Source organism: Buteo buteo, chromosome 12 (assembly GCF_964188355.1).
Source record: "Buteo buteo chromosome 12, bButBut1.hap1.1, whole genome shotgun sequence".
In the NCBI taxonomy this organism is placed as follows: Eukaryota; Metazoa; Chordata; class Aves; order Accipitriformes; family Accipitridae; genus Buteo; species Buteo buteo.
The window spans coordinates 17,806,100-17,826,328 of record NC_134182.1 but is presented as its reverse complement, the minus strand read 5'-3'; the positions used below and the strand labels follow the sequence as shown (position 1 = coordinate 17,826,328).

Sequence of the window (20,229 nt, the reverse complement as noted above, 5' to 3'; positions counted from 1 at the left end):
AAATAAGTTAATTCAATAGTAATGTATTTTAGATGTTCAATTCTATCTGCGCACTTCTGCATTTTTGGTTTTTTTTCTATAGTGACATCACAATGTTTGGCTGTGATCTAGAAAAATTATCTGCATGTGCATCCCCCCGTGGGAGAAAAGAAGGTTTGTCTTTTGGCCAAAGATCTGGAATGTATTTAAGTTGGTTTCATTTATAAAGGAAGCATATTAAACAAGCTCTTTGGATTAGCAGTGGGGTCCTAAGGTATTTTTGATAATTGAACAGCAAAAAAGAATTACAGAATTACATGACCAATTTATGTTTCAAAAATAAGACTCTATAAATAAGTGTCCTGATAAGCATTATCCACGCAGTGTGTTAAAATGGTAGTACAGCATTCTCAAATAATTTCTTGAAGATGCTTCCAACACTTTGCTTGAGCAGAAGAGGTCTCTTCCAACCTCAACCATTCCATGATTTTAATTCTCTCTGACTAATGCTTATGTAGTTTTTACAAGTGTCTACACAGAAAGTTAGAACTATTACTAACAGGGAAGTACTATTACACAGGTCTGCTTGTTAGCTGTATTCAACAATGTAAGTAAATATTGTTAACTGGTAACCAGTCATAAGGTTTCATATGTTGACTGGTAAAAGAAATGGGCAAAGCAGTAAAGGAAGAAAAAGTCAATTGAAATAGTGTTTTTTGCTTCTTTGCTAATTGGTTTCATTTAAGAGTGTCCGGTTTACCTCTTTCGCTAACTTCTGTCCTTGCTCCACAGATATGGGCTTCTCTTTCATATTGTTCAGTCTTGCCAAAGTTTTTGGATCATCACGAAGATCAATCTAGCAAGAAAGATTGCAGTTATGTTGGAATACTTTTTCTAAACAAAAGTCAGCAGGCTATATGATACCCTCTTTTTAAAGCAGAATAATTTAGTGGAATATTACATGTATAAGAATGGAGTCACATCATGACTCAGATCATGGACCCTTCCTGATCCAAAAGACCTGGAAATTTAAGCTGTGAACTACTACCTTTAATCCAGAAGGAACATATATTTATTTTGTAATTCAGCTCTTCAATTAGATGTGATCATCTCGGGATACCGGAATGTATATCCAGCAGTGGCAGAAAGATTAACCCAAACATAATACCAACATGTGGGTCACTTTGTAATTGAAGCCCAGTCCACTGCCCACAAGAAGCAAGAGGAAATTGTCTCACTTCTCCCCTTGCTCCTTTGCTTCAGCAGGTACTGGATATGACCAACAGTTGTAGACCCAAGTAATTCCAGTAACATGGGTAGGAACAGACAATTTTATTCCCGGACAATTTTATTCCTATTACTTTCTATAAAGTCACACGGAGAGATGTAGCCAATCTTGCCACCCTGTTTACAGTGAATCTATTTTAACAAAATGGAGGTAGCTCATTAGAGAACAACAGAGATCTAGGTTTTTCTGCCACTTGTTAGGGTCATTCTTCCAAAGCCAGGAGGAGGTGCGGCTCAAGTCCTGTTGGGCCTGAACTTCCAGCCCAAAGAAAAGGCACCATACAATGATCTGAATTGTTTAAATAAAGTAGAACAGAATCAGATATACCTGTGTTCCTACTAGTAAAAAGGGAACATTAGGTGCATATTCCTTCAACTCCGGTACCCACTCTTCCTTCACATTTTGAAATGAAGCAGGGTTTACCACTGAGAAGCAGATAAGGAAGACATCGGTCATAGGATAAGATAAAGGTCTCAGACGATCATAGTCTTCCTGAGAAAGAAAAATTCTGTTATCTGCAATATTAAATTGTTGCTTGTATTTTGTTAATTAACAGTTACATTCAGAAGCTGTATTTGCATTTCAGGAATTTTGTTGAGGCAAACTTTTTGAATGTTTACAACTATTCCACGTTAGTTAGTGTGGCTGTTAGAGCAAAATCTGCATATGAGGGTAACTATATGTGAATATAAATATTTCAGAAAGTGTGTTAATGCTGATAGAAACTTACTTCTGTACAAGAATATACAGAAGACTACCTTTTAAAAAGTTTTCACTTAAAGAAAAAAAAAGTCTTATGGTTCAAACATACTTGCAGATCAAAGTTTAGCATTTGTTTAACCAAAAAGAAATAAGCAGATGTGGCTGCTATAGGTTATACAGGTGATACAAAGCTAGGCTAGATTAAGGCTATTTAATGCACTTAAATGTTCTCTTTTGGATTGTATGTAGAGGTGATATTTAAAGCTCTCCTTAGAATTTTCTTTCTGTCTCTTAGAAACCTTACTGTCCTGTTGCTAGTGTTCAGACAAAGTAAGAATCAGAAGGGACCTCTTCTGTCCAGACTCTGCTTTCTGTAAGCAAGCCCAGCAAAGAGTGGGAGGGAACAGAAATTAAGGATCAAGAACACCATCAGGGGAACATTAATGCCCTTTTTGGGGGAAAGTTAGTGTGAAAAGATTATTATTTGGGTCATTTAGAGCATAGCCAGGACATACAATACTGTGGCAACAGAGGCACCTAGGAGCATTGTCCCTATTGTAAAACAGAGTTCTTTCTAGCAAGAGAGAAAGTGGATTTTGCCCTATTTTTTAGCTAAGAGCAGGAGGCAACATGCCCCAGCTTCTCTCTGCAAGGCTTCCTTTGGTCTATGGCAGTGAAACAATGCCTTATCATTCCTACATTACTTTTTTTTTTTTCTTTTTTAACATAGATAACTAAGACTGAGCCCTGGCATTGCAGAGACAGTGAAGAATGCTGGGTTTATACTTCCTCTTCCACAATAAACACCAGTTTATTATGGCTGCTGCAGCAGCCTCCCTCTTCCCCATGTAAGCTCCCCATCTTAATTAAATCTCACAAATATTGGAATGATTTGTTCATTAAATGTAGAGACAGAAATGTAATTCAACTCCACGTTTCAGACAAGCCAGAAAATTAAATTTTCATCTCCTTGGCAACAGTCACATTACCAGATTATTAACCTATAGTTGCACCCTCAAAAAAGCCCTTCATTGATTGTTAAGTTTTAAATATAGTGTCACTAGAATTTCAGAAAACGTGTGAGAACTTCCTCAGAACAGTTTCTGCTAGACCCATCTTTTCATTTGGAAGTCAACAGCTATGGGAAGAGGACCATTACCCTCATCATGAAATGGAGAAAAGACAAGCACTGGAGGAGACTCTGCACTAGCAATGAGGTGACCATTGGCCAGTACTCTTCGGTGTCTATTTATATAATATTCTTATTTGTAATCGGTATTCTCATGTGCCATTTTGATTATACACTCTACTGCCATTCTTGTATGCTCTTCAGTTTTGTCAATTACCTAGAGCATGCTTAGCTGTAAACATGGGCTCTCAATTTCACAACCACAGTAACTGACACTACTGTGAAACTACAACATTTCAGGCCTTTCTGAAGATTAGTTGTTTCCCTTCTAGTGTCAGGCTCCTATCCTGAGTCAAAAGAAAAAAACAGTAACTGTGTCTTCCACATCTGTGGATGTTCATCATGGAAAGCAGAAATAACTTTTAAGAACTTCACAACAGCAACTTGAAACTATTCAACATTCAATTCTTTTTTTAAGCATCTCTTTTATGTTTCACTTCTACTACTGAATATAGTTAGATCCTGCTCAGGATTGCCACTCTGTTTTCTGGGGTGGAGATCAAAATCCTAAAAGAAGCTTCCCAACTGCAAATTACACTGGTCCCTGGAGTACAAAATCTGCATGCAAGAACACGCAGGCAGATCCATCAGTTGCTCTCAAATTCAGTTCTAATAAACTGTATGTGTGGTATTACAGAAGAGGTTTTCTTAAAAAAAAAAATCTAGTTTAAAATTGTATTTTGGTCCTACCACCAAAGCGCTGCCTTCACTACACTCAACATTTCTAAAAATCTCACATCTGAGTTACAGTAACTAGAATATTGTCAGCATTAAATGCTGGAATGGAGAAAACATTTCACTGTCACCAGAAGTTACTGTTAGTCCATTGACCTTAAAAAAATGTCTTTAGTTAATCCATTTCAAATTACAGACAGACCTTTTATTCATAGCAAATACTAATCATTTTCTGATCTCAAAGCTGAGTTACATTTGCATGGTTTACTTCAAAACTTCCATATTTAGTTTATCTTTTAAAATCCCATTGGATACAAATCCTTGTACATTTAGCCACATCTTGGTACTGCACCTTACTTCCCACATATTCATCAGCAGTCATCTGGGAGTGAGCAGTGTTACTGCTTTTTAAGGCATGTGCGTTGCTGAACTCCTTCCCTGTCCCTGCATCTATTTATATGCCTTTTGATTTATACCCTGTCCCATCTGCACTGGGCAAGCCATGGGTCCATCCTGTGTAATTAAGAAGTTAAAATGAAGGCAAGTACAGTGTGATTGGATACATCATGTATCATGGCCAAAGATGTATGTGGTATTCACTACAGTGACTTCACTGCATTTACACTTACTTAAATTAACAGAGAATTTGGCTATATCTGCCAATCCTGCTGCTTGAAACAAGTCAGTGCTGTCAGGCTCTCCTTTAAGTCTTGTCTGTGCTATGATAATTAGGTTCATGTTAATACTAATAATGGCAGATAATTCTAATAAAGCCTCCCACCACACAATTAGACTGGTCCTGGGTTCTCCAAGAGAGACCCTGGCTTAAATGCTACCAGCATGGCCATCTCTGCTTAAAGACTCCTGTTCCCCAACAGCCCCTCAGAAATAGCAATCAAACATGAAAACTTCCTCTGATGTATTGGGTCTAAATAACTGCTGCGCTTGGCAGAAGAATCTGAAATACCAAATGAATTTAGACTGAAAATTAGAGAAGCCTGGAAAAATCTGATTGCTTCAACTGTAATTTATTTCCTGAATCTAGTGTAAGGGAAATAAATGTGGTTTATTCTAAAATTAAATGCAATGGTGAAATCTAATTATACTCGCCAGTCAATATAAATTCCAATTTGAGTGCATGTACACACCACACTGTACAGCAATTACACTTCCAATCTAATTGGGGGAGGCACTGCGTGTATATTTAGGCATTAAAAATATTTAAAGAATTTAACTGGAATATTTTAAGAATGTGAATTAGATGGGTAAGAAAGCCACTAAGGTTCAAAATATGCAATAGAAGTCTCAAAAACTCCAGGCTGTAATAATGAAATGGCTCATTCTCCAACATACTCTGGACTTTTAAACAGAATTGTTCGCTGTTTACTGAAGCGGTTGAATACAGATAGAAAAACACGCTGAAAATATGAGTTGTAAGAACTTTAAGCAAATTGGACACAAGTATGTTGGCTTAATTAACGTTACATGGAGCTGCGATGCTTATAAAAGATACAACATTGCAGCAGGACCATTCATCATTTACCTAGTATCTCTGTGGTAACCCAGGACAGCTGCGAATACAGAACAGACATGGGAAAGGAGATGAGGAACTAATGACTTGACTTAGCTTCTCAGCTACAAACTGGGAAGTACTGTTTGGGTTTTTTGTTTTGTTTTTAAGAGGGGAGAATGGAAATTCATACTTTCAAATTTTCATTTTGCCCTAGTTTTTATATTCTGCAGGTAAGTCTAGCATTGCCTTTATCTTAGCTCCTTAAAATCTCTCCTTTAGGTCTCTTTTTCCATGTTACAGTATCTCATAATCTGCCTCTAAGATTTTCTGCTGCCTTGTACTTGAATACTGAATCACTAATTTTCATTGTATTTTGGATGTTCAGGTGGATTTGTTTTAACATGTTCAAAATTTGGCTACTTCTTTTCCTGACATTTACCTGCTCAAAAACAGAGGTCTTGAGGAACTTTTTGTATGCAGACTGAAGAATGGTATTGCAATTCTGCAGCATTATGTTCTTCTTCATTTCAAGGGTTTTCTCAGACTAAAAGCAGAATGCAGTGCCATATTTCAAGCTGTACAATTGATTTTGAACTAATACTCTTGCCCAATTCCACGGATATCACCTGAGAGACATAGTTAAAAACACACAAACTGTATTCCTAACTCTGCCACTGACACAATATGTAGCCCTTAGCAAATTATTATCCTCTCTCTACTTGCATCTTCCCATCTGTAGGGGATTGCTAGCTTAATAATGCATTAGTCTTTGTAAAGCATTCCAAAAGCCTCTGATGTACATAGCTTATGTGCAGTGGGATTTTTTTTAAAAAAAAAAAGCTAAGACAAAGTGAAGTCTAATAATTTCTGGACAACCTACTTGACCCACAAAAAGCATTATTTCCTTGTATTAGAAAACAGAAGTAAGAGGTGCAGGCATGAGATCCCATAGTGCCTGTAGCTCCCCTGTTTTATGGTATCACACTCCTCCCTGCCCAAGTTCAAGTGATGGGGACAGAGGTCCTTACCCCCTCTCAGTAATGTGTAAGACCACAGGCCTCCTTCTCCTCTGGAATGGTATTAGGGTCTCTTTATCCAACTTGGAGAGATGAAAGGCAATTAGAGGAGTCACCTTTGCAGTCAATACCTTCCCACACCTTGACCAAGACCTTTGGGGAAATTCATACCTCTCAGATCTACTGTTACAGGTAGCAAAGAAGATGTTAACCTAGATCTGTTTGATTTTTTTTTCCTTGCAAACATGAGGGCTAGAGTCTTTAAGCAAACAGGAGAAACCAAATTCTGGTATGTTATTAACATTGTGGCAAGGGCCCTGAGCAAGGTATGTCATGCTTGTGTTTCAATCCAGGCCCAGTGTTTTGTATTCTGACAGAACTGAAGTAGTTAATGATTTTATGTGTTTTGCAGCTTAGGAACAAAATTTTAACAATACATCTCCAGTTATATCATACTGACATACTCTTATAAACAAAGGCTAGGCCTATTTCTGTTCTATTCTGAGAAGGTATAAAGTGGATGGGAGGGAACAAAATAGAGCTTGTGCCACTGGAAGAAAAACTGGAGCTCAACAACTCTAGGTTTGTGATCTCTTGTGTTAGCAACCATCTGTTGCTTTCAGAGCTTACAACAGCAATCATAAGAGGGAGTTCTCACTCCCAACCATCTGTTTTTAGAGGGGAAGCCAAAAATAGACATCAGGCAGAGTTGCTAGAGGAATCCAACCTTCATGCAGGGAAGGGTAATCACTACTGCTGCTCAGAGGGTCTCAGTGAGGTACACATATGTAACTAGCTGGTTTCTGCGTAGCAAAATCCCAGCTAAAAGTCCAAGTTTTAGCCCATTTCATATTAGGTCTCGGTAACGACAGTCGAAAGTCCTCTCAATATGAATTGCCATGCTTTAACTTTTGAAGTGCATTTCAAAGCTGTCCTTCAAGACTGCATTTTTCATATTTTTCCTCCTTGAAAATAAATTTGTTTCAGAAGGCCCCCTGTAATATTTCAGAAAATGTTAACAAGTGAACCATAATGACTACTGTATCTAACATGTGCCCTAGGGACTTGGTACCAGCTCACAGTTACCCCAGTGGACACATCCTGCCATCTCCCCCAGATTATTTAGAATTAAAGGCTGATCTGCAGCTTTGCCATAAGCACCAGGGAAAGCCTCCTAGAGCAACTGCCTACTCCAGAAGCACACCAGGAAACAGATTCATCCCACTGAATCACCCTGTGGTTTCTGATCCTACGAGATGCTTGGGTGGGGCAGGAGAAAGAGGGAAGTGGTCTGTACTGCCCCATGCCAAGCACAAACTGCTTCCCTGGCTAAAAAAACTCTCCGAATTTTTTCAGTCTGGGCTGTATAATGCTGTAACCCTTTGCAAGGAAGGAGGGTGGAGTGTCCCCAGGATGCTGGCTTCCTGGCACTGCCACCCACAAGGCACCACTAATGCAGGACCACTTGGCAAGCTGCAATTTGGTCTGACACAGCATTGCCATAAAACATCTGCTTGTCCAATTCTGCAACCCAAGCCCTGTTAACACTGATTGCTACATTTTCTTTTTCAGTTGCCTGCATCTGTAGCCACTAGCTTCTGAACACGCAAAACAAGATGTGGTGATTATTCCCTGGCTGCAGGGGAAAAGTGCACTACAGACCCTCTGTCTCTTCACAGGCTTCTGGCGATATAGCTTGCATTGCTAAAGAAAGCAGAATTGTCCTGTTGTGGCTTGTTAGCACAGGTTTCCTAGGGAGTGCAAAAAGCTGCCGATTTGGGCCCAGCATCTATGTTTAATTTATAGAACAGGCTGCAAGAATGCAGGGTAAGTGCTCTTCCATTGTATTCTAAAAATGAAGTAAGCTGATCTAAATCCATCTCTAAATTCCTGTGAGGAGGACTGTTCAAAGGAGGTATGAATTATACATTGAAAAAGCCAGGGTTTGTGAATTACGGATTTTTTTTTTTTTGACAAAACTTTCCTTCTGGCATATTTGAGGACTGTGCAGCTGCTTACATGTCTGAAAACCTTTTCTGTATAGAGAGAAGTAACTACCTGGAAGCTGGAGCCTAGTAAGATGGATTTTAGAGCATTAGAGACAAGGACAGAATATTCCTTTAATTATACACCAAATTGCCTTTAGGCAATCAGAATTGATCCCAGTCTTAATGTGGGATTAAATACTGTCCAAATCCTACATCTTGCCATGTGGTGATGCTAAACTATTCTCCTAGACAGTCTTAACAGAACACTCCTTCTCTCCACTCCATCACCAAAGGAACTTCAACTTGCTGGCTTCTTCATGGTTTTATAAAAGTGGAAGTCCCTGAATTTTCTCTGTAAGACTTACTATTTTAGCATCTGTAACAACAGAAGATGAATTCAACTGACTGCAAGCAGTATCACCAAGCACAACTTTGCTTAAAAACCTTGTATCAGTTGCTTATCCACTGTGGAGCTCTTAAGAAGTGGCAGAGTAACTGCCGTAGACAAGCCTTTTCACTCCTTAGCCATGAGAAATCACAAGGCTGTGGTGCGTTCCTGTGCTGGTTCCTTTCTCACCGACAGTGACGTCATGAACAGCACTCTTCCCACACAGGATTTCCACTTTCTCCAGGAAAGGAATTCACCCTGGTTTTGGTGACTGTAGCCATGAACAATCAGTATTTTCCATTCTTTCAGATATGGGCAAGCAAAGGAAAAATACAAAATTCACCCTGGCTCAGGGGATCTGGTCAGATCTACCCTCTGAAGAACCTGCTCTTTGTAAAGATGGGTTCTTTCACTTTGTTTTTACAGAGGAATGTGACCATCAATAAATCTGTTCTCACAGGGAAAACAGACTATGGAATAAAGATGGTTTAGTATAGTTCTCCATATCATATCAGACATGTCTTTTCATTTACTAATCATATAAATCCTGCCCAGACAAGAAAGACTGATCAGTTAGGTGTCCCATTCCCTTTCACTTTTTACAAATAAACCCCAAACCCATGTTCTTCAGTCTACTGTTGAGCAACAGCTTTGTAAGACAGTAGACTAAGCCTTCACACTGACTCCTCAAGATTAATTCCCATTACGCAACTTCTCAGAAGACGAAGTGCCAGAGTACTGGTGCCATCATGTGCACGTTGAATAAACACATAATGGTGAAACAATTTTTGGAATTAAAGGAGTTCCTAAGAGTATTCTGCATCTTCATTTACGTCAAGTCCCGATTTGTCAGGGCTAACAGCTTCCATGGAAGAAGGTAGTAAAACACTCAACGATTTCACTGCAGCAGATGTTTAGGCATTTGAAAAACTGCCTACGATTTTTCTTTCTTAAGTGAGGAATATGTAAGCCATCTCACTGCCCATGGCTGGGCTATCTGTTGGTCATAGCTAAAGATGCCACCCAGTTCATGCCTGGTATCCATCCCTTATTGACTCCACCTCTGCATCCCAAATGGAAATCAGACCAACAAGGAACTAGCATTAAGACCTACTGATGATCTTTTAGCATTCACAGCTATATCTAATTTAGAGCGCAAGCTGCCTGAGGCACTTTCAGTCTGTGTTTTATTCATATGAAGCAGTAAGCTCACCTAGAATGCTGATAGATGGTCCTTTGCTCTGGAGAATAATGCTGCCACTTGCATTTTTATACACACACCAGTGAGTGCCAGCCATCGCAAAGAATTATTGCACATGTGCCACAACATGGATGCAGCACAGAGCAGGACTAGAACAGACTGAGGACAGTAGCCGCTAACACATCAAATGACACAACCTCTTCAGAACTGCTGAAAGTGTTGTGTAGTGTTCAGACACATTTTTCTTAACAAAAATCATGCAGTAGCCAATCCAAACCAATAGACTGCCTATAAAACCACAGAACAGAGCAGTAAAAAGATACAGTTCCCCTCCTCTCTTCCCTCAATTTGCATCTTCTCTAATTAGAGGAAGGGCAGTTTTGTTAGAAATGTAACTGCTAATTTGGAGGTTTAAAAAAAAGTCCTGAAGCTTTGTCCCAAAGCATCCATTTTAGTAATGTTGGTTTTAGTAATTCACAATAAAACTGCAGGATTTGGAATCAGTGTGCTTTATATTATTTCTTAAAGCCCAGGTTCCTAGAGTCTCATGATTATATAAAGAAAAATCACATCCTTTTCGCCTTTAAATGAAAGATAAATTTCTAGTACCCCACAGATACAGAGAAAACTTGAACACTTGAAGCCCAAAGGCTTAAAGAAAACCCACATCCAGCAAAGGGCAAAAGAAAAAGTCTCAAACCATTTTGATTTCCTAGGTTTTTTAGGTAGTGGTGTCTGCGGATAGAAATAGCTGACTCATCATTTTGAATGCCTGGGACTGACAAAACCTCAGTATTGCTGAAGTTTTACATCCACTTTGTCCATGTGTTCTCAATAAAGGAACTGGAACAATGCTTACTGAAATCAGCAATGGGGTGCCTGCTAACACAGAGCTTTGGATCAGACCCTAACACACATTGTACATCCTTTTGCATTGCAGGTCTGCGCTATGGAGGCAGTACTCTAGTCTAAATTATCTTTAGTTTGTTTTAAGATGTATTTGGAGGCTGAGTCAGGAGTTAGGCTATAAATGAAAAATATGCAATTTTTATACTTTTCATATTTACCAAAAAATAAAGAGCTCTTTGCAAAGGAATGGATTCAATCAAGAAGTCTGACTACAGACCTGCCGAAAACTCCCAGGGTCTCATATGTTCTCTATCAGAAAAACTCTGCCAGTTCATGCCACCTTACGTAGTTGTCCCTATTCCATCACTCTTGCCTCCTGCAATATAGCTGTAGCATATATGATACTCAAATGAGTACAGATGCACACACCATCTTAAAATGAAGTCAGCAAGTAAGAGGATATACAATAACATTGTGCTGGAAGAGCAATAATTATTGCTTGTATTCAGTGTTGCCTTTTTAGCTGGTGATGTTTGGATAGCAGTGAAAGATGTCACTGTACCTCGAAGAAATTATGAATGAGTAAAATTCAGAGAGAACTGTCACAAACTAAAGGATATCTACTGACTTTTAACCCAGAAAAAAGGGATTTTTATGTGACCACATAATCAATGTTTAGCAAGAATCTCTCTAGGTCAGTAGTCTTCATAAAAATGTGCTTTTAACATATCAAAAATTGAAGTTTCAGAGAACCTCTCAAACTTGGTTTGCTTTGGGTTCTTTACTTTGGTCTGCCATTAACTTACTGTTAAATTGGCAAAGACATTCTGGATCTACATTTTCAAACACATCCCTTACATTTGATTTTAACATAACTCAGTGCCTCTATTCAGAAGTGCTGTGGGGCTTCTGACACACTGAAAATGAAACATAACTGTCCTGAGTTTCCAACATGTATTTAGTGGATCCTTTGGGGAACTCAGAGCAGCATCTCCTATCCTGAGACTCCCCATCTGGTGATAACAATACTTACCAATCTTTACAGGAAAGCCACAATGCTTTGGAAGTGTGAGTCACAGCTCACAATGAGGTGTCTGAATGTAAGCTTTGCACTGCTATTATTATTGTTGGAAGGTCATTTTTAAAAGCAAATCTGAAGGTACAAGTCCCCTTCCTTTTAAAGGGAAAGCCTGTCTTTGCTTACACACTTGTCTACAGAACTCTCAACGTAGAGATTGTAAGCTCAGGCACTTCACCTCTTTTTGCGTTGAAAAACTTAAATTTCGAAGGGAGAATCTAGGCAAGTTTTTATTTTATCTGCATACATCCAGTTGTTGCTGCAGAGCTGTTAAACCTACGTGGCTGGCAACATCCTGAAGCACAGAGCAGCTTCAGCAGAGGCTGAGCTGTTCATAGGCCAGCACACTGGCCAGCCGGGACTGAGTGAGCTCACAGCTTCCCAGCGCCAGCTGCCAGCTCGGCTGGGACAATGTAAAGGGAGTGAGGGAAAATGCATGTGGGAGGAGGGAGGCACAGCAGGGGACAGAAAGGGGACAGGATGTTAATTGCTAACATATCATTTTTAGGTCTGCCAAAATCACATTATAGGTTTCGGTGTTTACAACTCTACAGTAAAGGGTGGCAGGCTTCATGTTGCGTGAGACCGTGCTTGCATGTTCCAGGCTCACATTTGGCACTACAGCTGCATCGTAGGTGCAACTTGGAAGGAGTAATCTGGTCTGAGGAGGGACGTTTCTATTCCACAACAGACCAGCCAAAATGATCAGCAGCTGCTTCTCCTTTCAGCAGGATACTGAAGTGGTACCTGCTAGACCAGGGCTACCTACCAAAGCCAAGAGAAGTAGCCAGCAAGAAGTAGAAAAAATACTGCTATTTCTTGTTTTATTTATAGCAACCACTGCAAGTTTGGTGACCATCCATTTTAATAACCACACCTCTACCCCTCTCTTTCCCACAGGCACATTCACAGTTATAACCATTTGGTTTTACACCTGGCCTTAATGCAAGCACTGATCTTGCTAATATTTGAGTTAGCTTTACACACCTCAGCAGCCCAACCAACTTTAATATAAAATTGCTTTTAACATCAGGGCTTCCGTTACAACCGAAAAATCAGCGTTTCTGAATTAAGATGGCTGCGGCTGCAACCAGAGTAGCCATCGGTATCTGAGCTGAGAGGAACCAAGAAGTGGCTTGGTCTGCTCTTCTGCTTTAGCATGTTTTGTGGCTACTGTTTTGGTGATGATTAAGAAGGCACTGAGTGCATCCCAGTACCAGACCTACAGCTTGCCCTACACGTGTTAGGGCCTTTAAGGCACAGAAATAAAAGTGGAAAGCCAAGGAACACAGTTTACGTCAGCTTTGTCCAACCAGGCCACGCTAGTATCACAACGTAAGTGATGCTGAGGGATACAAATGTTATTATTAGGCACTGCACCACAGTAAGGTTCACTCTGCTCTGGCTGTACCGCACTCTGCACTGCCCAGATGCTGGCTTGGTGCCAAACCTGCACCAGGCAGCCATGCTATGCCTCAGCATCTCTCTTCCTGGGGCAGTGGAAGCAGCACAGGCTCTGCTCCTGCATCCCCCCCATTCTCCCTCCCGGTCCTGACAGTCCTTCACAGCAAAGACACAGGAGAAGAGCAAGGCTTCTATCTCTGTGTGGTCAGTACTTACTGAAGGAAAGGGACACCACGAATGAAAACCCCACAACAAAAGAGACTGAGAGGATGGACCCCAACTGCCATTTTAAGCAGCAGCCTTCAATATGGAGCAAAATCTCCAAGAGGTAAATCCTGTGTGTCCTCCCACTTATCCCGATCATTTGGGATATGGCAAGGGGACACGCAGCACACCTCCTCATTAGTGCTTACAGACACTTCTCTGAAACTTTTAATATCCTAAGAGTTGGCAGTATTGTTTTAGTATTATGGAAAATCAAAAGGATAATTACTTGTCACTAGTTCAAAAGCACTCCAACACGGTGAAGTTAACAGACCCCTGATGAAGCCACGGTCCTCTTCCCAGGCTGATTTTGCCACATACCCCTGCTCAATGAAGAGCAGTACCGACAGGCAGTTAGTCTCCCGAAGCAAGAGAGGCTACTGCAAAGCCAAAGGCATCCAAGCATCAGTCTTACAAGCACCTCACGTTTAAACTTCAGTGCATTGATGCTCCCAGCTCCAGGCAATATAGGCAGGTTCTGCAGTTCTCATCTTCCTGGGGAAACCAGGACCCACTCCAAGCCCACCCAGTCTCAGCGCATGGCTATGTGCAGCAGCAAGGCTAAAAGGAGCTGCCGGCTCCACCTCTGGGAGGAATTGCTGGAGGAATGCCCTCTCGGACACCACCAGCACCAAATTCCCACCTGCCTCCCTGGCGCGGGAGCCTGCCTCCACAGCTGCAAACCCAAAGGGGCTCCAAGAACCTCCACTGCCCAGCAGCTGTACTGACTATTTTCTGCTGAACCACGGCCTCAGTATTTTCAGCCAGAGAAAAGCCTGCTTGAACTCACACACACCCAAAGCAGGGAAGGTCTGTCTGCATATAAACTGAAGTTTGTGAACCACTAGTGGCATTTTTCCCTGCTATATTTAACCTGGAAAAAAATGGGATTTTCATAGACTTATTCTCAACCTCCTTTAAACTCACAAAGATATGAGGCATTATGTCATCAGTATAGTTACTACACATGATTCTGTGTGTGTTGTGAAGAAGTGAGCTAGAAAGAGTACTTAATGCCATGAACTCAAAAGCTTGCAACTCCTCTGCCAAAGAGAAGCCTGTCACAAGTTTCTAAATACATAACCACGCAAGTTAAAGAGACCCACAGGCTGGTAAGTCAGTATTTCAGTGCGATGAGCCTGCTGTGCACCAGCTAGAAATCAAAAGGTCTTCAATCCTTGCTCTGCTATGGGCTTCCTGCATGGATTTGGAGTACGTTACTGTCTGAACCTCCATTTATCCCCTCACTCCCCCCCGAAATGAGATCTGCAGATTGTACCTATGTACTCTGTGCAGAGCCGGGAGTATAAACATGCTGAAGACTGGCAGCTGCTTAGATACCACAGTGATCACGCACTGCCAAGTTTTGATAAAATGATACTATCAGGCCAGTATTTTACAGTAAAACTATTTGGGGGTGACAGAATTAGAAATTAAAGCACTGATGTATGCTGGCACAGAAATCCCAACTTCAAGCACCAAAGAATCCGAGCCGTACAGAAGTCTGTGCAATTGCACCTGCTGATTGCAGGTGTGTACCAGATGCAGCATGCTGTTTCCTCAACACAGAGACGACACCATCAGCTCATGTCTTTTCTGCTCTTTACTATATATGTTTAAGCTTTAAAGTAAGTTTTCTGTTATCGCATAGCTCTGGGAAGATGGGCTTGTCAGCACACTCTCTGACAAAGCAGCTTTTAGCTGAATGAAATTGCTGGGCTGGCATCTTCACACAGACTCCCCTCCTTAGGTGTGCTGGATGTTGGGATGGGGCTCCCGTGGGCAGCCCCAGACGTCCACCAGTTCCCCAAACATGCTGAAGTGGGATGGGGATAATGGTAGACTTTATTAGCACTGCAGGTCTGACTAAAAGGGAAGTTTTGCCAAGACCAGATATATTTGTAAAGGTAGCCTCATTAAAACACCCTATGTGAGCTGATGCTCCTCTGAATTAGGCCAGCAAGATCTGGTCCTGGGTACATCAGAAACTGCTCTGTAATTCAAACTTAAGCTTTCAGCTTCTCAGAATTTGGGAAAAAAAAAAAAAGCCTACCTGAATTTTTTACACATCTGGATATACAATTTCACACTAAAAAGTTTTTCTTAGTGTAACAGGAATACCTTCACTAGCCGTTTGCTGTACACTGGCCGGTTCACCCTACTAGCTTTTGAGGAGGCCAAAGGTCACTCGGTTTTGTACTCAGCACATTCAGGCAGAGTGGGATACCACAAAACCACACAGAGCTAACAACACACATTCCCATTAATAGCAACAAGCCAGCACAAGCAGTTTGAGACAGCATCCACAAATAAGTGATGCATATGTACAGTAGTGCTAGGGTCACTTTCACATTTTCCAATGCTCATTATATAAAAAGAGAAAAATAGTTGCATATTAACCAAATGCTTTATTTGCCTGAGCACTAGATCCTCATTTTGTAACCTACTTAAGCAATATTTTACAAGCTGTGAACCAATTACTACTGAAAAAAAGGACTATGACAGTAATAAGAAATGCACTTAGTTGGCATAAATTTGACTAGTTTGTATTTACGTCAGTGAGATGACAACCATGAAGTCAGTCTTTTTGGGAATACCCGTCAGGTATCAGCTTTCTGGAAACGGAGCGGTTTCCTACAATTCTCATGGAATTAATTTTATTACTTATTTCAGGCCTAACAAAGATATACAAGACTGGTCAAATGCTGCTTCCTTTTCTTCAGGCTGTATGCAGATCTAAAAAGGTACACTAATATAGGCAGCAGCTGTTCAATTAAGTATAGGAATAACATGGTTAAAAAATATGGCTTCAGTCTATGCAAGTCCAGTGAGATTATCTTACTAGTTGCTCTTTACAACACGGAAGCATGTCTGAGGTCATGTGAGACCAAAACACATGCTCATACCGCAAGAAGAAGTTTTAATATAAGGAATACACAACTTTACAAAAACCATGCGGCATTTCCGTATATACGCTCTGCACCTCCTTGGGAGATGCCTGCACCTCCCAGGGTCAGGCCCTTCACAAACTATGTTGTTTCCGACAAGGCATCTCCCCAGAGCCGGGACTGCTTTAAGCCAGGAGACTGTGCTCGGCCCACGGCTGGTGCCGTGCAAGTTCAGCTGACCAAGAATTGACTTGAATAACGGAGCCCTTCAGTAGCCGCTACACCAGTGAGCCCTCCAAACATCAAGCATTTTATCCATCATTAAAGTTACTTAAGATACATGCTGACATAGCGTCTTTCACAACAGGCTGTAATAATCTTAACCAAATGAGTCACTTGAATTGTCTGGGATAGCAGAAGAAACCCAGGTTATCTGAAAGGCAGTGGCTGAGAATTACATTTTATTATTTTGCACCTCTAAGTTGGACAACTCTTTTTAGCTATTTAAGAGCTGTAAAGCGTAAACAAGGCAAGCTGCGGCATTGTGGGTCTCTATCCGACCCGCCGCGTTTAAGGCAGCAAGTTCCCTCCCAGCTAAAGGAGGCACATTTCCCCCATCTGAAGGCCGGCGGGACCGTCGGCACTCCGGGGGGATCTGACCGGGGGCGATGCCCGGCCCGGGGCGATGCCCCGCCAGCGCTGGCACAGCCTGGGCCGGGCGCGCCGCCTCGCCCAGCGCCGGGCGATGCCGTGGCCCCCCGGCCGCAGTTCCCCCGCAGCCGGCCACGCACCGCTAAAAATAAAGCCCGTCTCCGCCTCCCCGCCCTCGAGAGTAAGGGTCGGATCCACGGTGTTCTTCTAAAGCCGATTTTTATCAGTCGCCCTCCCCCCCGGCACCCCCACCCCCGCCGCCAACCCGCCTCTGAATCACCCAGCCCGGACCGCAGCCCTGCAAGTAACTTCAGCGCGGGGCCGGGGCCGGGGCCGGGGCCGGGGCCGGGGGCAGCGCTCGGCACTCACCTGGCCGGCGGTGTCGTACAGCCCCAGCAGGTACTGCTTGCCCCCGACGGTAACGCTGACTGCGAGGGGGGAAGAAACACAGCGGGTGAAGGGGGGCAAAGCCCGGCCGACGCCCCCGCCCCCCGGCAGGGTAAGGCCGGGGGGACGGAGGGAGGGGGGGACGGAGGGAGGGAGGGAGGGAGAGAGGGCGGCTGCCACCGCCGGCGGCCGGGCCCCCCGCCCGCTCACCTGCGTAGTGGTCGAAGACGGTGGGCACGTACTCCTCGGGGAAGGCGTCGTTGGCGTAGCTCATCAGCAGACACGTCTTGCCCACCGCGCCGTCCCCCACCACCACGCACTTCAGCATGACCGCCGCGCTGCCATGGGCCATGGCCGGAGCCCGCCCTCATGGCCCCGCGGGCGCGCCCCGCCGCGCCGGGCCCCCCGGCATCGCCGCCGCCGCTCAGCGGGCGCCCCCGCCGGCCCCCGCCGGGCGCGGCCCCCCCGCCATCCGCCGCCGCGCTGGGCCCGGCGGGAGCCGCCTTCCCCCGGCCGTGGCCGCGCCGCGCAGGGGAAGCGCCCGCTCGGGCGCGGGGCCGGGCGGAGGCGGGGAGCGGGCCCCCCCCCCTCCGCGGGGCGGAGGCCCACGCGTGGGCTGGTGGCGGGGCGAGGCGGGCGGGCGGCCGCCGGGGCTGCGGGGCTGGAGCCGGCGTGCGTGAGCGGCCGCTGGCCCCGGCCCCGCCGCCCGCACACGCATGCACAGCAACACCCAGCTCTTGCCCGGGCGCAGGCACGCTCCGCAAGTTACTCGGGCGCTGCGGGCAGCTCCTGCCCCGAGAAAGCAGCGGGGGCTCGTGAATTCTCCTGCGCTGACCCCCCGCCCCCCCACGCACACTGCCCCCCCCCCCCCCCCCCATCGCCCGCTACGTGCAAAGGAAACTTCAGTCGCATCCTCTGGCGTTAGCCCGTAACTGCATCAGTATGAAAATAATCAATGGGACGAGAAAGGATTTTTTTTCTGCACTGAGCTTATTGTCTTTGGGTCTGAAAGTCAGGAGTGGCCGTGTGTTTAAGAACACCAACGCGTGTGGTTTCAACAGCCTTGAGTACCCGTTTGAAAGGATGAAGGACCAGAGGACAAGAGCTAAAGAGATCAGATACTGCATGAAAAATGAGTGAAATCGTGTTCCCGCTCATCTCAGTGTCAAAAATCCCACCATTCAGTGACACTGGGCTTTCACCCTAGCAAGCTGCTTCCAACTTCACATTTTCAAATGGTGTGAAATACACTTAGAGTCAGACAGAAAACAATTGCCTTTTAGCCGGTATTTTTTTGCAGATTTATGCTATAAGCCTTATCCAATTACGACAAAAGATGGCACACAACAGCGCAAACCACGAGGAGGCCTCTGTGTCGTGTAGTTTGTGTTTCTATTTGATCTGATATGCTTGAGGGAGAAAATAAATGCAAATCCCACATTGCACAAAGCTTATCTGAATATTCAATAAAACATATTTTCAAATCACAACAAAATAGAAAAGTTATTACTTTGCAAGCTTTTCAGCTTAGTCAATCAAACTTTCATGCCTCCAGACCACAGAAGGGGAAAGCAGGACATCCAAGCCTGCGCTGCTGCAATCTCCTCCTGATTCATCCAGAGAGCATCAACCCAAACCCACGAGCAGACAGAGGCTGTCCCAGGAGGTATTTCCTCAGCCCTCCTAAAATGCCAGCTATAAAAGAAAGATGGATTTACTGAGAAGTCAGCAGGCAGCCAGTGCAGGACTTGGCGCACAGGTCTCCCAGAGAGCAACTTTGCCTAATGAGCAGGTATGTCCTGCACGAGCAGCTATTTTGGGGTGGGTTTTGGGACTAGGTCCAGGAAAACTGCTTTACAGTGATCTGACTCAGGCTACCTGAGGTTAGATGTTCCCAGGTACCTGTGAGGTTGTTGAAAGCGTGCAAATACTCAGTGGCTCAGGTGACATCCACTTCCTTTGTGTTGTACTTGCCCATGCATACGTTCAGGAACACCCAACACCTGCACCCCTGGGCAACAGCACCCCAGGCTGCCTGCGCAATCAATGGGAAGTACACTTCCTCCTGTCTGCTGTTTGCTTAATTGCTAGTGTTGCTTCTCAAATCCTGTAATCATCATTTTGAACTTACACAATCTCAACCAAATTATTCTCATCCAGTCCCCCATCTTTCTCAGACAATGGATGTCCAATTATTCTGCATTAAATATTTAGAGAAAATGTAGATATGGAACTGGTAAACTGAAACACTCGCCTCGACTCTCCTCACCAGCCTGGCCAGTCGTGCAGCCATGGGGAGTCGCATAGCTGCAGGAGTGAGACCTCATAAAACCTCACACAAGTCCCACAGCCAATATGGCTCTGTGGAATCACCCATAGGGGCATAGGACTGTAAGTGCTCGGGTGGTTTCATACACAGCATATTTCCTGTGCTTGTTTTTTCACCCTTTGCAGATGTTGTTTTCGAGCAAGCACCCACAGCAGTTCAATAAGGAGGGTGCAACAATAAGGAGAATACACTCACTGAGACTTCCTGGAAGTTGATTTCTTCTCTTAAACTTTTCTGAACTTCAGCAGCTCCCTAAGAATGTGTTAGAGCCTCTGCTGGTGTCAAGTGACATGGCTTGGTGGACAAATTCAACTCGGCTGTGTCTTGGCACAATGAATACCTTACCAGGAATCACATCCTTTTTTCAGATAGATTAACAATCTGATCTGTGTAGTACACTTCCATTTTTCAGCAGTACAAGCCTATTAAAAAGTGTTAAA

General features: G+C 43.6%; 1 protein-coding gene and 1 long non-coding RNA gene across 3 annotated transcripts in view; one reads left to right on the top strand and one right to left on the bottom strand.

The window, feature by feature from the left end:
* RHOQ (ras homolog family member Q) overlaps positions 1 to 18,266 on the bottom strand; it is a 25,375-nt gene extending 7,109 nt beyond the window's left edge. The window contains exons 1-4 of one of the 2 annotated variants that reach the window (XM_075042861.1): positions 17,671 to 18,266; positions 17,443 to 17,501; positions 1,595 to 1,759; positions 740 to 835 (exon numbers count right to left, since the gene is read on the bottom strand). In XM_075042861.1, coding sequence (XP_074898962.1) covers positions 740 to 835; positions 1,595 to 1,759; positions 17,443 to 17,501; positions 17,671 to 17,812 — 462 coding nt within the window. In that variant the 5' untranslated portion in view covers positions 17,813 to 18,266. The remainder of the gene's footprint in view (positions 1 to 739; positions 836 to 1,594; positions 1,760 to 17,442; positions 17,502 to 17,670) is intronic. The other variant, XM_075042860.1, reaches the window with a different exon arrangement.
* On the top strand, positions 17,492 to 20,229 carry LOC142037986 (uncharacterized). The gene is made up of 3 exons (XR_012652489.1): positions 17,492 to 17,572; positions 19,016 to 19,252; positions 19,915 to 20,229. It is a non-coding gene; the product is annotated as an uncharacterized LOC142037986 (long non-coding RNA).